This window comes from Drosophila teissieri, chromosome 3R (genome assembly GCF_016746235.2).
Source record: "Drosophila teissieri strain GT53w chromosome 3R, Prin_Dtei_1.1, whole genome shotgun sequence".
Classification (NCBI taxonomy): Eukaryota; Metazoa; Arthropoda; class Insecta; order Diptera; family Drosophilidae; genus Drosophila; species Drosophila teissieri.
In genome coordinates this window covers 13,494,695-13,509,977 of record NC_053032.1, presented here as the reverse complement: position 1 = coordinate 13,509,977, position 15,283 = coordinate 13,494,695, and the positions used below count along the sequence as shown (strand labels likewise).

Genomic DNA, 15,283 nt, shown 5'->3' with positions numbered 1-15,283 from the left:
CTGGCAGCGGCGAACGGCACTTGGAACTCGCAACTTGGAGCTTGGAACTTGCCACTTGGCGGCACTTGTCTACATTTTTTATAAGCCTCTGACGAGGCGTTCGCCTGGCAACAACGCCAGCACAAGCGGGAGAAATAAAAATCGGGCCGGAAAAGGGAAACAGATTAAACAGAAACAGGCAACCAGTATCAGTAGCCGGGTAAAAGTCATTGCCGGATGGCCAAAGGCTGTTGGTTTGGGTTTACGATTAGGTGAAATGAACAGCGCCGGGATTAAAGGCTCCCTCAAATTACTTTACAGTCGAAACTCACTAACCGAATTTCCTCTTTCTCGTCTGTCTGGCATTTGAAATTATTTATTTAACGTTTAATAATCTTCAGAATTTAAATTTGTATTCAAATCATAGCATAATACCTGTCTAGAAAAGTCCTTGCGCTATTTAAAGGCATATAGGATAACATGTGATACATTATTTATGGGCCAGATGGTGGTTTGATTTTTAGAAGTTATCCCACATTTTTGAGCCCCTCTTCACGGACTTGAGCTCTGATTTGGCAGCATTAGCCAGGACATCCAATGTCCGCCTACGCGGCGAACACGTGACATTCTGTGGCCCAGCCATTTATGGCCTTCATATTTATTGCAATAGTTGCTGGCGAACAACAATGTGTGAGTGCCTGGGTGTGTGTGGGTATGTGTGGGTGGTGGGTGGTCGAGTCGTGAGTAAAAGTTAAATGAAGCTGGCCAAGGACCCACCCTGAAATCTCGAGTACGTCCTTGTCTGTCACCGTTAACGCTTCAATGATTCTCCATTCTCCCATATTGACTTTTCCATTTCCCTTATCCCCTTCTAGCGTGACCCACCCACTGCCAAATTGAACTCGAATGAAGATGGAGCTCTTCTAAAGAGTGAAAACCTTTATTTAGTGGCTTTATTGTTTGGCTAACGAATCTAATTGCATTCTATTTCTCAAAATGAGTCAGCTGAGGAATGCCGTGCATCACAGGATCCGGCGTAAAGTTTAAGGTCATAAAAATTAATTAAAAACAATTTACCAGCTGGGCGCACGTACCAAGCGGCGTATGAGTAATTTTCTGGGCAAACACAACCCCTTCTGCTTTTCAGCATTTTTTCCTCTATTGTTTTCATAGTTTTTTGTTTGGTTATTTCTTTTAATTAGCGCGTGCGGTTTTGATGCGTGCCGCCCCCGCCCCCTTCCACACCACAGAAATTTGTAAGCCCCAAAAGGCAGCCAACAATTCCCACAGCACGCTTTTTTGCACAGTGCACGGAATTGCTTCACAAGCACTTTATGCTAATGTTTTTTGTCTTCCCCATCGCATTACAAGGGGCAACAAAAATGTAGAAATGCGAATATATGAACATTATATGCAGAAGGGATCGTTAATATCAAAGGAACGGCAAGTAAATGGGTGTACGAGTGTACGAGTACGCTGTTTAAATTCGTTGATCAACATTTTCGTACCGCATGGCACAAAATGTGAATAACAAAATGGAATAATGCGAAAAACACCAGAAGTGGTGGGAAAAAACAAACTACAGCAGCCTTGGCTCAAGCGAATGCAAATTTTTGGCGGCGTTTTCAGGGTCTCTCGGCCGCCATTGTTTGTTGATGTTGGGGCCATAAATTCGGGCCATGTAAAAGGAAAAGTTTCTAGCAACAACAAATCAATAAAACTGCCATCAAGTGCCAGCAATCTAGCAATCCAGCAATGAAAACTAGCCCTAAAGCCACTTTCCCCAACTCGGCAGCCAGTTGGTTTTAAGTTTCACTTTTTTCCCCCACTTATCCTCTTTTCACATTGCCTATATTTATGCATATATTTATGCTGTAGGTGGTACGATTTCAGTATAAAGTATAATAAACTAAACTAAAGCCAAGTGAAACAAAAAAAGTGCAAAACTTTTCTCGGACCTAAAATTTATGTTGCTTTCGAAGGGACAGAAAAATAAACCCATTTAAACTGTTAAACATAGGGGGTAGTTAAAATATGTATACACAAATAAATTATCGCACAAACATAAAGGTAGTAAATTCAGTTTATGGTCTAGATTCGAACAAAGGTTTATTCCAACTAGCCCAGCCACCAAATGAAGATGTTGATGATGACTCATAAAGTAATTTCAAAGTTTTCTTTGGAAAGTCATTAAAGTTGTATCACAAAAGTTATAACTATCAAAGATCAAACTTCGATGATAACTTCTAACAAGTTCATAATGCAAATGGCTCCCATGCAAGAGGAATTGAATAACTACCAGCTTCAAACTCACCAATTTGACAGAATTTTTGCAATTTGGCAGTCATAACTTACAAATTGTCCGAATATAATTTCAAAGGCTAATGAAGTAATTATTCTGCAAGAATGTACAATAAATATCTACATAATCACGCTAATCCAGTTAGCTCTCGTTTATCTTTACATTTTTTGAGACTTAGCTCCTTTTTTCCCTTCATTTGCGTCATCAGCAGCGTTTGTGTGCTTGTCGTGGCCTTATAAATAATTTGGGGCAGGATAAAAAAAAGAGAGAAGAGGGGAATAAAACATCAGAAACAGTTCATTTAACTTAAATTGCCCGGTAATTGTGCTCAAATGTTTTGTAAATTTGCTCATTAAGTGCAACAAATTTGGTCTGTAGCTTATTCCGGACGTTGAGTGCAATTAGCTGAGCGTTTAAAAGTTGACACTTTAAGCGCTTTCTGATGGGTGCTCCCCATCGCTCTCTCCCCTTCAGCTGTCAATATGCAACCGAAATGGCCAACAGTAGCGGTCACAATGTGGCACGCCCCCCGGCCACGCCCACTGGTTGCAGGACGGGGCGGGGGCAAACGGAAGTGACCCATGGACTCGCACAAGAGCAATTAAAAGTCGCCAAGCGACCCGAGAGTCGGGAAAGCTCATTTGCATACGACCAACGTCATAATCAGCTCATAATTGGCATGCATCACTATTAAAGCCACGTCCTGCGAACAAAATATGAAATTTAGAAGGTGTGGCAACAAAATTCAACCAATAACCCACTAAAAAGTTAATTACCAACGGGAGCGTGTGTTTTCCAAACAGCCAAACACCCAATCAACCACTGATCCTGCAATCTGCTCCTGTCAGTTTGGCTCCAAAATGGTAGCAATTTATTATAATTATTTGTAGCCGTGCAATCGAATCGAATGGCGGTCTTCTGAACAGGAAACGAGCAATAGGCTGTCAATTATGGATGTCCGTTAACAAAGTCCGCCCGAGTGGCAGGGTCATCTATCAATAAACCCATAATCGACCCTCAAAACAGAAGGTCAGTGCCAAGAGGCAAAGAATTGTGGGTTCGCTTTGGGTTGTGGTTAGTGCCATTTCACATTTCACATTTCCCATTGTCACGCAATTCGGTCGAGTGCTCGATGCCCTCTGCCATGCATTTTTCATTCACTGAATTTCTGCCCGTCCACTGCACCTGAATTTGATATTTGCAGGTGATTTATTTTTAAGCCACTTGTCCGGCCAAATTAGCTTTGTAACATCCAGCTGACATCGAAGTGGATGAATACACACAATTCTTGCAATTTCATGGCACAGTTTTAGAGAAAGAAGTTAAATGAAGTGCATTAGACAGATTGTGTTTACATTTGAGAGCCTGAATTTAATGGCTATAAATATAAAATGTCTAGGACTGACTCAGCTGAATGCCGAATTTAATGGCTATTAATATAAAATATCAAGGATTGACTAGCTGAATGCCGAAATATTTCCCACGGCCTCTCATAAATAAATATAAAATAAAATAACAACACATAAACATCGAATTTTCATTAGACCTTCGTGAATGCCACACTTAATATTCCTTAATGGTAATTGGTATCCTGCACTGATAGTGTTCTCTAACAACAGGTCTTGTCATTTTGCTCCACATAAAGTGCAGGTATTTAGTAAAGTTTTATTTAAAGCTTGGCATTACAGGCAGACTGCAGAAAGGAAAATAAAGGTAAACATGTTTTTCAAATAATTTGTTCGTACTTAAACTAGAGCTTCCTTATGGATACTTAAACTATTTATATCTTTAATTCATTAGTCAGAATTTAAGCGAACACACGAGCCAACAGTCGCTTTGCGTGCTGAATCATTTAATTTTTCTCATTACCTGCTCCGCCGGCTTGGGGCAAAAGAACTTGGCACGCCAAGTGGATCCCAAGGGGAAAACTATGGAGCTGGAAAACTCGGGCGCGATACATGAATCCACGATACAATTAACGGCCGTCGGGAGGCCGCATTTGATTTGTATTTATATTAGGCAGGCGGAGCACGAAACTGATTTTCGCCGGGAAACTGGGGAGCTGGGAAGCGCGGAATGGCCAAATGGAATCGAACAAATATTTATAACCCAATGTGTACCAACTTCCAGCGCCCGCCTGTCAGCCTGTCAGTCCAGCTGAGTCCCACATGGCAGAAGCAGCAGAAGCAGCAGGAGGAGCAGCTCCAAAAGTGGCCGTGGCATTGGCAGTGGCAGCGGCAATGGCAGTGGCAGTGGCAGGAAAAGTCACGCCAGGATGGCTACCGGGTGAACTGGCGTAATTGAAAGCGACTTCCTTGCGAGCTTCTGCTCTCAAGGACGACCCAATCGCATTCGCATCCTTGTGGCGCCAGTTTATTGGCATCGGTCTGCGGCTGGACGATTATCTGATTGCTGGCGCGGCACTATGTACATTTAAGCCATTGCCAGCCATTTGGCCATCCTGATGTGGCATGTAATTTGATTATATGCAGGTCTCTGTGTCCAGCACCACAATGTTTGCCTAATTGACGGTAATTAAACGAAAACGAATAGGGCGGGCTGACAGTGAGCTGTGAGCTGTGAGCAGTGGGCCAGAGTGTTGGCAAATTCGCCACATCAGCCAGAATGTCATAGGCAAATTGATGGATGATGACTGGGGGTTCAAGCACGGAGCAACTCAGTCATGCGTGATTGGGCGTGGATTGTTGGGGCTGGTCATGCTGCAGATTCTGCCGAGTCACTGGCATATTAAATAAAAATCAACAGAACAAAGTGTTGCACTCTGACACAGCAAGTGTGTAGCTGCCTGCAGCTACAGTCGATCCCCACTAAGTAAAACTTCCAGCAAGCACCACTAAATTGTATGGCAGTTTAACGGCATAACTTTCTCAAATATCCGCAACTTTGAACTTTCATAACTCAAACGTCTCCATGGTGCAAAAGAAGTTTTTTGCGCCAAATTACTCACGGATAACAGAATTTAATGCCCAGTAAAAGCTAGTTACAAATTGCACACTTAAGTCACTTTAATAATAATCTTATGTTATTCAATGTAGTTGTTTCTCAAGAAACTGTTGCATTTTCAAAACCTAACACTTTAACTTAGAAGAGGAATGGTTGTCCTTTGAAAAGTATTTGTCAGAATTTTGTGCAACATACGTATCTCATAGCCACTCCCAACTGACACATTTCAAATCATTTAAGTTGAAGTTATTACAACATCGCCAGTGAGATTTGGACAAACGAGTATTTGAAATTGGCACAAGTCAGCCTGCATGATATTTTTGACGAATGGAAGTCCACATGCCACACATCCACTATGGAATACTGCAGAATAGTGTTATATTTCGAATTGCAGAAGTCCGACTGTAAATCAGGGCAGGAATCGGAGTCCTTTACTGGGGTCTCGGAAATGCCAATGTCAGTGGCACCGTCAGCGGCCACGTCAAAGCCACTGCCATTGCCAAGAGGCCACTGACGCGTATTGCCAAAAACTGGATTTTTCGATTGGTTTTCGGTCGCTATTGTGCCCCCTGGGTGGTGGTGACCTCGTGCTCCTCCTCGGAAGGCCTCAATTGCAGCAGCAGCAGCAGGAGCAGGAGCATTGTGTTGGCATTGCTGTTCTGTACGAGTATGTGTGTGCTAATGTGGCTGCTGCATTTGCAATTTCTAAATTCCCGATGCCATGCAAGGGCAGCAAAAATTGCACTGGCAACAACATGGAAAGTCCATGGAAATGGCTAAAATACTCAAAAAAGGAAAAGGAGGAAAAACTTGCAGCTTTAGTTCGCTGCAAAGCTGACGGAGGCGTCGCCCACCTGTCCGTCACCGGATTTATAGCCAAGAGCTCTTTGGTTGCTCCACTCCGGCGTAACTGCATTTGTGGGAAGGGGGAAGGGGGAATGGCGGATTTTGCCCCCGGATCCATTCCAAACTTTTTGGTATTTGGCTGAGGGTCAGAGCCGAGGACTATGTGTACTTTGGCAGTACAGAAATAGCAAGAGCCGTATGAAAAGTTTATCAGTACCGAAACGAAATAGTTGGACGGAAGACTTCGGAAATCCCATAAATGTTGGCCATATATTTTTAAATTTCTTAGAGAAAAGAACTTGGAGTTGAAGAAAATTGTATGGCTTTCATTGCTAAACAAAGATTATACGAAAAGTTTTATAATTACTTTTTGTTGACTGCGTGGATACTTAACCATAATGACGCTGGTATACCTTTCAAAACTCGTTACTTTAACTTAGATAGCAGTTAGTAGAATGTCTGATTGACAGTTTGAGTAGTTAACGCTGGCAATTAAATGTGGTCCTAACCAATTGCCTGTCAAGTTGCTTGCAACCTCAAAGTAAGCCAAAGTAAGTGGGTGCAGGGTGTATTATAGGTCACTCAAGAGAGTCGATAATCTCGAATTATCAATCACTTCGACAGGTCGGTAGCCTCTACTAATTAATATTAGATGCCAGAATCTCGATAAACTCACTGCCATTATGCAGGTGTACTCAAGAACATCAAAGTGCCCGCAAACACACAATACCTGGGCACATAAATAATCTTGCCCCGCTTTTGTGGCCAAAACACACACACACACACACAAAGCCAATTTGAAGCCCTTTTCGGCTTGGCTGAAATTTGATTAAGAGAGAGCCACACCCACTGAAGGGGCCGAAAATGGGGCCATCAATTTAAATCAGTCCGTTGCGGTTCCATAAATAAGGGTTGTACTCGAAGCTGCGAGACTTGCGCCATATTAGCACACATTTTTAACCATTCTCCTTGATGGCCGAGTTCGCTTTTGGCCAAGTTGAGTGAGCCAAACAGACAGATATCGAAACATGCCGCTGCCAGGCCGGATAAATGAAGGTTTCAACCGGAATGCCGCCGTTTAATCAGGCAAAGTGATTTCGCCTTACACGCACTCACGCGCGTACTTAGGCACAATCAACTTATCATTTTGCCCATATGCATGTATCTGTTAGCCAGATAGACGGGAACCTCGGGGAGGGGAGCCCCTAACAGGACATGGAGAGGACTCCTCCACGCCCACGCCCACACCGACGCCCACGTCGACAGGAAGCCGGAGCAGAAGCCAGCTGATGTTAATACTAAGGTAGTTTAACCTTACGCAACGAACCGACTGTAAATCTACGCCTGCTATCATGCAAAGTTCCTGCCGATTCCCAGTCCCATACACTTTCAAAAATACTAATAAAATTAAAGAAGATTTAAAATGGTGCTGAAAAATACGATAATTTAATTACTTTTGTTTAAAAATTTATATTCAATGCTAACTCTTAGCTTTTAGTGAATGTACATTAAATTGAAACAATGCAAATAGAAAAACATTGTACTTTTTTAAAGTGCAGCACGCTTTTTACGGAGCCTCCATGTGCGTGTCTGGCTCGCGACTTCTGCCTCGATTGCTCCTTTTTTGGTTCATTTTCCCCCAGAGGTGGAGATAAATTTATTACCATTTTGCAGTTATAATGTTTCAATATCTCCTTCGGGCGAGGCGGTCGGAAGGCTGGCCTGTGTGGCCATTATCGCAATTTAGGCACGATTCATGCACCCATATATCCTCTGCTTAGTTGCTCCTTGGATTGCCGACTACGTGATGTATGATCCATCCCAGGATGCAGGCGAACCCTACACCTACAACCTACAACGGTCGGGGTTCGAGGCCCCCTTCAAATGGTTAAGTTCCAGTCTTTCCGCAACCACCTGGGGTCAATAATTGGAGCTGGCATAAGCTGGGATTGTGGATCACGGCCGCTGGAGCGGATGGGTAACGCCTGGTTAGGCCAACTAATTGGCATGTGGCAAGTTTCTAATGAGTTGCAAAAACTTCCAGCTGCTGAGACTGTGCAAAAACAGCTGCGTCAGCCAGAGTTAGCATTGGGAACGGAATTAAGTGACTTTCCGTTTTAATTTATTACAAGATTAAAGCATCAAGCAGTGTGGCATTAGAAAAATAAAATTAAGGGAACTTCTCTTATATGCTATAAAAATTAGATATTCCTGGTTACGATTACAGCATTCAATACACAGCAGTTAATAACATTTAATGGATTTTTTAAAGTTTAGTTAAGAGGGAAAAAAATCTTTCGTTAGGGCAGTAACTTTTTATCCTTTTTATCCTCACTACATGGATACTTTAAATTACAGTTTTCCACTGCAAAAACATTCATAAAATGTTTCCTTTTCCGCATTCATTGCAAGCCCCGCACAATTTTGTATGCTTCATCGGGCCAAATAAAGCCAGAAGCTTTTGGCCGGGCCAAAATTGTGGCACTGGGTTTTTGGAGGGGAGCGGCAAGGGAACCGAGATATTTTATCACTCAAACTGCACGCATGGGCCAACTGCAAGCGGCAGTTGCCATGGCCAACACTCATGGGCGATTTTGTGGCAACGGATGTTGGCCGCATTTTTCCAATTTACGCGCCCTATCACTGGTTATGAAATTCTCATAAATTTAACTGGGAAATGGCAATATAGTGTGTTGTGAATATAGAACTCTAGTAAGCGCAGGTCGTTAATGAAATTGCCATGTTTATTTCATTCCCGGCTCATTTGGGTTGCAAAATCGCGGCGTGGCAAGTCAACAGAACGATTGGGGGCTGCACAATTTATTTCAATAAATAATAAATATATGTACTGTATATACACATCATTAGTTCCTCTCAAATCAGGGTTATAGCGCTGGTAACTAGTAGTCATTCACTATGCATATATGTGGATTAATTTTGCGTCGCGTCGAATTCAGCTGGCCATTATGGCTTGGTTATGTTAGCTCGAGGCCCAGTCGCCTGGCCTCAACCTTGTCCTGGGCTCGTCCTCCGTCCACCGTCCGCCGTCCTCAGTCCTCAGTCCGATTCCGTGCCGTGCCGTGTCCTCGCGTCCTTGTCGTGACTCAATCGCCACCGCACACTTGAGCACGTTTGCCCAGGCGTGGCTTGAACGGCACCGATTTCTTAACCATGCGCTGCATGAACTGCCCGCCGATGGCCTCCTCGCCGCCCGCCATTCCCGTCGCCCCCTCGGCGTCCAGGAGTCGCCAGGAGTCAATGCTGCGGCCAAGGCGTGGCGTCCGCACGCGATAAGCGGGCTCCCCATTGCTCTGCACTGTCCAAATGGAAATAGAGGAAATATTTCATAATACATATGCATTTTGATAAAGAAAACAGGAATGTGAAATTTCGAAAATTCTGGGATTCATTTAAAGACTTGGAAGTCACATAGAAGAATGGCTTTATACATTTGAATAGCCTTGAAGATAACTAAGTACTTTTTTGCATGAGATCTCCAGATAATGTGAAGTGGTTTACGTTTTCTAGAAAAATATACAAATTTCAGCGACTTTTGTACAATTTTCGACATTAAGTATTTGTTCTTTTTTTCTGATACGCGGTATTAATATAAATATGCCAATGGCTTGTGAGGTTGAGCAACGACATGCATATTAAATGGCAATAAGATTTTCGTATTATGTCTTCCTCTGTGCAAAAAATGAAAAAAAAGCTTAAGCATTAAGTATGCCAACACGATGGAGGATGGTGGCGTGAAATGGAAACGTGATTGGGGAACCAATTAGAAGGACTTCCCCGAATGCATATATCCTTCACATTTCAGCACGTGTCCATCCCGACTGGATGTTGCGTATACGCAGTGAGATCCCTTCTAGGCAACTTACGCTGTCGCAGCTTTTGGAGCAGCAGGTAATAGGTCAGTGGCGGCATGCTGTCCAAATCGAATTCCTGGCCCTGTGGCGGCACGGCGGCCACCTGCATGGTGGCACTGGCCTTCTGGGCCAGGCTATTCTCCTCCAGCTCGTCAATGATGTCAGTCAGCTCTTTGTAGTCGCCCATGGCGCGCTTTTGGCGTGCCTCGCTCAACGCTGCAGAAGCTGGTGATGATGATCCTCTGGCAGAGCCGGCGCTGATGTGATTTCCCAAATCCAGTTTGCTCGTGCCCTGCACAAATAAAAAATGCCATAAAAGCAGAGCGCAAAAAAAGCGGACATGGGAGGTATGGGGAAAAGAAGGAGCTAAATATTTCAGATATTTCCTTGGAGGATGTTTTTTTTACTGAGGGTTCCCACGCTGCCAAACTGTCGACACGTGTTAAGTTATTTTTATGCCGCCTATTTATGCTCATACCCGTACGTGAGCTGCACACACACACACACAAATCCTTCCAACCGACTTGCGTGTGTGTGTGTGAGGATGTGCGTGTGGTTGTGGGTGGATGTGGCTGTGTATGTGAATGTGCGAGTCGAGCACTTTATTGTTTCAATTTACAGCCAGGCATGGAAGGCAGATCAGCGTGTGCCGCTTGATTAGACAACTCAATGTAGATTGAAATGCCAACACCTAAAATCGGCTTGTAAATCGCACTTCGCCCATAAACGCTCCCTAAGCGGGTGTCGGCGTTTTGGGCTACACTCAGCAAAAATGCATAGTATGTATTTTTTACAAACCAATTTAACATATTTTACAAAGCCTTGAACACCAATTAGTATTCTTTTCTCATTCTAAGCTGATTAAAAAAGGGAAATGTTATAGCTGTAGTGCTCTTATGGGATTTTACTTTAATGTCTTTTTGTTTACGCATACAAATTTGAGGAAAAAAATGAATTTTTTCTGTATGACTTTATAACAATTAATAGAAATTTACACCTTTGTATGTGTAATACTCTTTGCAATTAAATGAAAAAAGCTAAAGACTTACTCAAATAATAGTTGAATAATTCACATCTATTATTCCCTCTTTGTATGTTCATAACACGGAATAGTTTGTTCATGTGCCGAATTTAATATGAAACACTTGTGGACTCAATATCAAACGAAATCATTTTGCCTAAGGCCAAATACAACACCACGAATTCCCAACTCAATGAACTATGCATAAGCTTGATATAATTATGTCTTTTTGATTAATTAGGGCCTTTTGGGCTTTATTAAATTCCCACAGCCAAACATCAAGATAAAGTTATTTTAATTAGTGGTGAGACTAAGTTGCGCAACACGTATACGCAGTGTGGCTGCCACTGCAACAGAAATGTTAATTGGATGCCAATTGATTGCCAGCTGGCAAAAAAAAATAGCTGCAATATCTGCAAACTAATTGGTAGCACTTCAAGTGCAGTTGACAGAGGGGAAATGAGGGTGCCACAAAATGCTGCAAAGCACACGGCAAAGTGAAAACTTTTCGCCCCAAAATTTCCATTCCAAAAATCCAAGAATTTCAGCAGCCGTTGGAAATTATCACGCTAAGCTTGCGAACTTGTGCCTGGGCAAATAACACTAATTAAGTGGCGCTTGTTTGGCCAACAAGCCCCGGTACCACTACCAACACTTTTACCCAGTATGCCAGAGACTCACCTGCAAGGACTTCGCATGACTGCCAACAAGGATGTAGCAGGAAGCCGCGATTAGCAGCAGTGTGCAATAACTGGGACCACACATAACTGGACTAACTGGGCCAACTGGGCGTTCTGCGTTCGTTGTTAGGTGTTAGGTGTTTTCTGGCGTTTACGAGCGACTGACCTCCCAGGACAGGACAGGACACTCCGGAAGCGCTGGACCTATTAACTTAATAGTCGGATGATCGAATGGGACCGCGTTGCGCTTTGGGACTGCTTTGCGGGACAACTGATGCCAGGAGCGCGCCAGCTCGCAAGTTATATAGCCAAATGCGAGCGGCCCCATGCGAGCCTGATTAGGTCCCTGATGGACGGGTGCTAAGTGATTTGTTATGCACTCTAATGCCGGCCAAAGGCAGCCCGCTGGTCAGCGTAAACAAGCGAATCAAGCGGCAAATCCCAAACGGAAGCGCCACCAATTTGTCGCCCACATAGCGAGCCAAATGCGAAATGGGATTCGATGAGTGACTGGCATTCAAATTGGGAAGCTAATTGTAAAGTCTGCAGTCGGAAAAATTACCAAAAAAAATCAAATGGGACTTCAATTTATACACATTTTATATAGGCTTTTACTGCGATTTCTGCGTTCTCACATCAGTCCGATAATATTTAAACAGACAGTGCAGGTATTCGTTGATAAGCCCGGAAATATTTTAATACGGCGGCTTAATAAACGATTGTAATGCTTGCTTGCTGATAAATCCACATCGCGTCACAGCCAGAAGATGCAGATTTAACAATATGTCCATAAGTTGTCGAAGGTATGACATGAATAAATATACGCCCAAGGATTATACCAATACCTTTTTGTTTGTTGTGTCAGTAGCTTTTGAAATCTGTTGAAAAATCAGTAACAATGGGAACTTAACGCAATAATTATACCACACAATATTCTTCTTATTTTGAAACATCCATATGAAACTTAAATTTCGCGTATAAACAAAGTTGAAGGAGATTCTTCTTAGCATTTCGAATGGCAGGAAGCCAAAGCAGTAGGACTCAGGATTTTAATACTCGTTCCTTTAAGTGTACCCAGCGTAACCGTGGGGCATCCTGTTTAATGGGAATCTGAGCGCGTGTAAAGTCCATCACGCCTCTGAAGGCGATGGCTTAGGCCCAACACCCACCGCAATGGGGGCAATGTCAATGCCGTTGACGCTGCCAATCGATCAATCTTATTTAAATGTTGACAGTTGTCTTCGCATTGTATCCTGTAGCCTGTAGCCTGGGGCCTGTTTTGCCTGTTCGGGCCGGTTTGCAGATGGGAAAAGGCTTGGAGAACTCTCCAGTCTCGCAGCTGGCTTATTTAAATGCCATTCGTGAGCCGCATTAGGTTCAATTTGCTGGGCAAACATCTTGCACACCTGGCTGCCTGTCAGCAGGCATTTAAAATCAGATTGCGAGCACTGCCGATTGTCGACTGTCAACCGAGAATGGGTCAAGAAGGCGGGCAAATCGAATTTATCATACGCCCCGGAAGATATAAGCTGTGCACACTTGGTCGGGTTTCAATAGCAGTTGGCTGCAAATCACGAGGATTTTCAATTATCTAAACTCGGTCCCTGGTCAGACATCAACCATCCATCAATCGAGTGTTTTCCTGGATGCTGCTGGAAAGCTGCTGGAAAGGCCATCCGTGCATCTGTTGCAGCTGCTGGTCGAGTGTTTATTTGTGCCACTAATTTACACAAACATGACCCGGACACGACCCACACACAAACTCGACCTGGCGATCCCCAGCTGGCATTTATTTATTTACTAACTCTATGTACGTGGGACGACCTCTTTTCCAGCTAAGGCCCTGAAGGATTTATCTATTTGCCAACTGCTGAAAATGTATCCTTGACGGAGAAAAAAAATAACAGCGCCATAAAGTTGCGAAAAATGTAATTTGACAAACCCGTATCTGAGGGATTACCTTGCACTGTAGTTCTTCTTTCAATCTATCAACAGATTATTTGTGCAAACTAATTGGACAACCAACACAAAGTGATGCTTATTTTTGTCTGACAGAAAAATAAAACTAAAATGTCGTAATGGAATGTGTCCTTGTTCATCGCTATATCAAAAAATAACTGATAAAATGTTGCTGTTGCTGTTTAATTAATTGAATGTAGAAGTATGAAATTAGAGCGCAATTTATTTCGGCAAATATAAAATGTTTCGACATCTCTCTGCCAAATTTTCGTTTGTTAATTTCCGCCCTAGGGCAATTTTCCCATTACAGCGAAATTAAATAGTTTCTGCCATGGGAAAATAGTTGGGGGTTTTGATAACTTATTTTCAGATGAAACAGTAAGCTGATTAATCAATTATCAGTTTGCACAGGGAAGGTTGTAAAGTCAAGGGACACTCAATAAGTAACTGGCCTCAGTGTTTGCCTTTCGAATTTATCAGTGAATCAATTATTTGCTCTTGCCCGCTTTATCAGTTTGCTAATGCTCCGGAGGAGTTAAGTCCTCAAATGGCGCGGCAGATAATGCCCCTCGACGCCCACCGTGTGTCCTTCGTCGAAGGAGCAGGATGGCGAAGGGATTTAATTGAATTAGTCGTGTCCTGTGCGCGCGCGGCGCTTTGAAGTTTGCACTTTGCACCCCGCCCACTCGAGCTGGGGACTCGAGGATACGGAGGAGTCCTGTGACCAGGACCCAGCGCACTTTCCGTACACCAAGCTCGAAGCACGAACCGGGTCCTGTTGACGTTTGCGCTTAGCCGGAGCCCAACTGCCGGAAGGGCAGCGGCTTTGTAAACTTTCCGCGATGCCAATAATTAAGCCAAATAGAGTGTGAGAGGGCCAGAGGACTTTAGACAGTCGAGCGACCAATAAATAATGGCTTGTGAAATGTATAAGCCAAGGATGATAGAGCGCATTGATGTGGTTTAAATCCGAGCATTAAAACATTAAGTTGCCAATCGGCCAAGAGGATGTGACCGAATGGTCTGGGCAAACAAGTCGATTCGACAGCTCGACAGCTCGACAGCTCAAGGACAACGCAATGCAATCAATTCGGCAAGGTTATCTATATAAGTACATAAATCCTTAAAAATATTAGATTCACAACTCTGTAGGACGGGTGTGGGCAGCATCTACAGTGCGGAGAACAAGTGGAATGAAAACGTGTAGCCAGCGATTTGTCTGAGTGCCAAGGACGGATTCAGCTTCAATGCAATGTTGCTGGGGAAAACTAAAGTGTAAGCACGCTTTTCAGCTTTTCCCTGATGATGTGTTAGCTTTTTTACGGCCAAATTGAGTCGCCAAAAGCTTAACATAATAAAAACTTCCAGATTACCACAGATTATGAAGCGTCTTTTGTTTTACTTACAACCGGGGCAAAAAGGATTTTCAGTTTTCACTATGGCAAGGCGTGAGGCACTAGAACAACTTTCCCACTGGCGGCGCAGAGATAATCTCGCTTTAATCTCGCTTTTAAAGCAACAACTGGTCTATATTCCACATTCCACTCTGCACAAGTGTCAGCACTTGACAGCACCGCTGTCTCGCTGGGGATATAGAAATGCAGACGCATGCCGAGTGCACACACTGCGTATACGCAATACGTTTCTGTTATTTTAATAT

The 15,283-nt window shown here is 43.4% G+C and overlaps 1 protein-coding gene across 1 annotated transcript; it reads right to left on the bottom strand.

Annotated features, from left to right (window-relative positions):
• Positions 1-9,195: 9,195 nt before the first annotated feature.
• LOC122621585 (protein hugin) lies at positions 9,196-11,749 on the bottom strand. The gene is made up of 3 exons (XM_043799497.1): positions 11,666-11,749; positions 9,976-10,255; positions 9,196-9,407 (listed from the first exon to the last, which is right to left on the bottom strand). The coding sequence occupies exons 1-3, from the start codon at positions 11,747-11,749 to the stop codon at positions 9,196-9,198; spliced, it is 576 nt and encodes a 191-aa protein (XP_043655432.1).
• Positions 11,750-15,283: the final 3,534 nt, after the last annotated feature.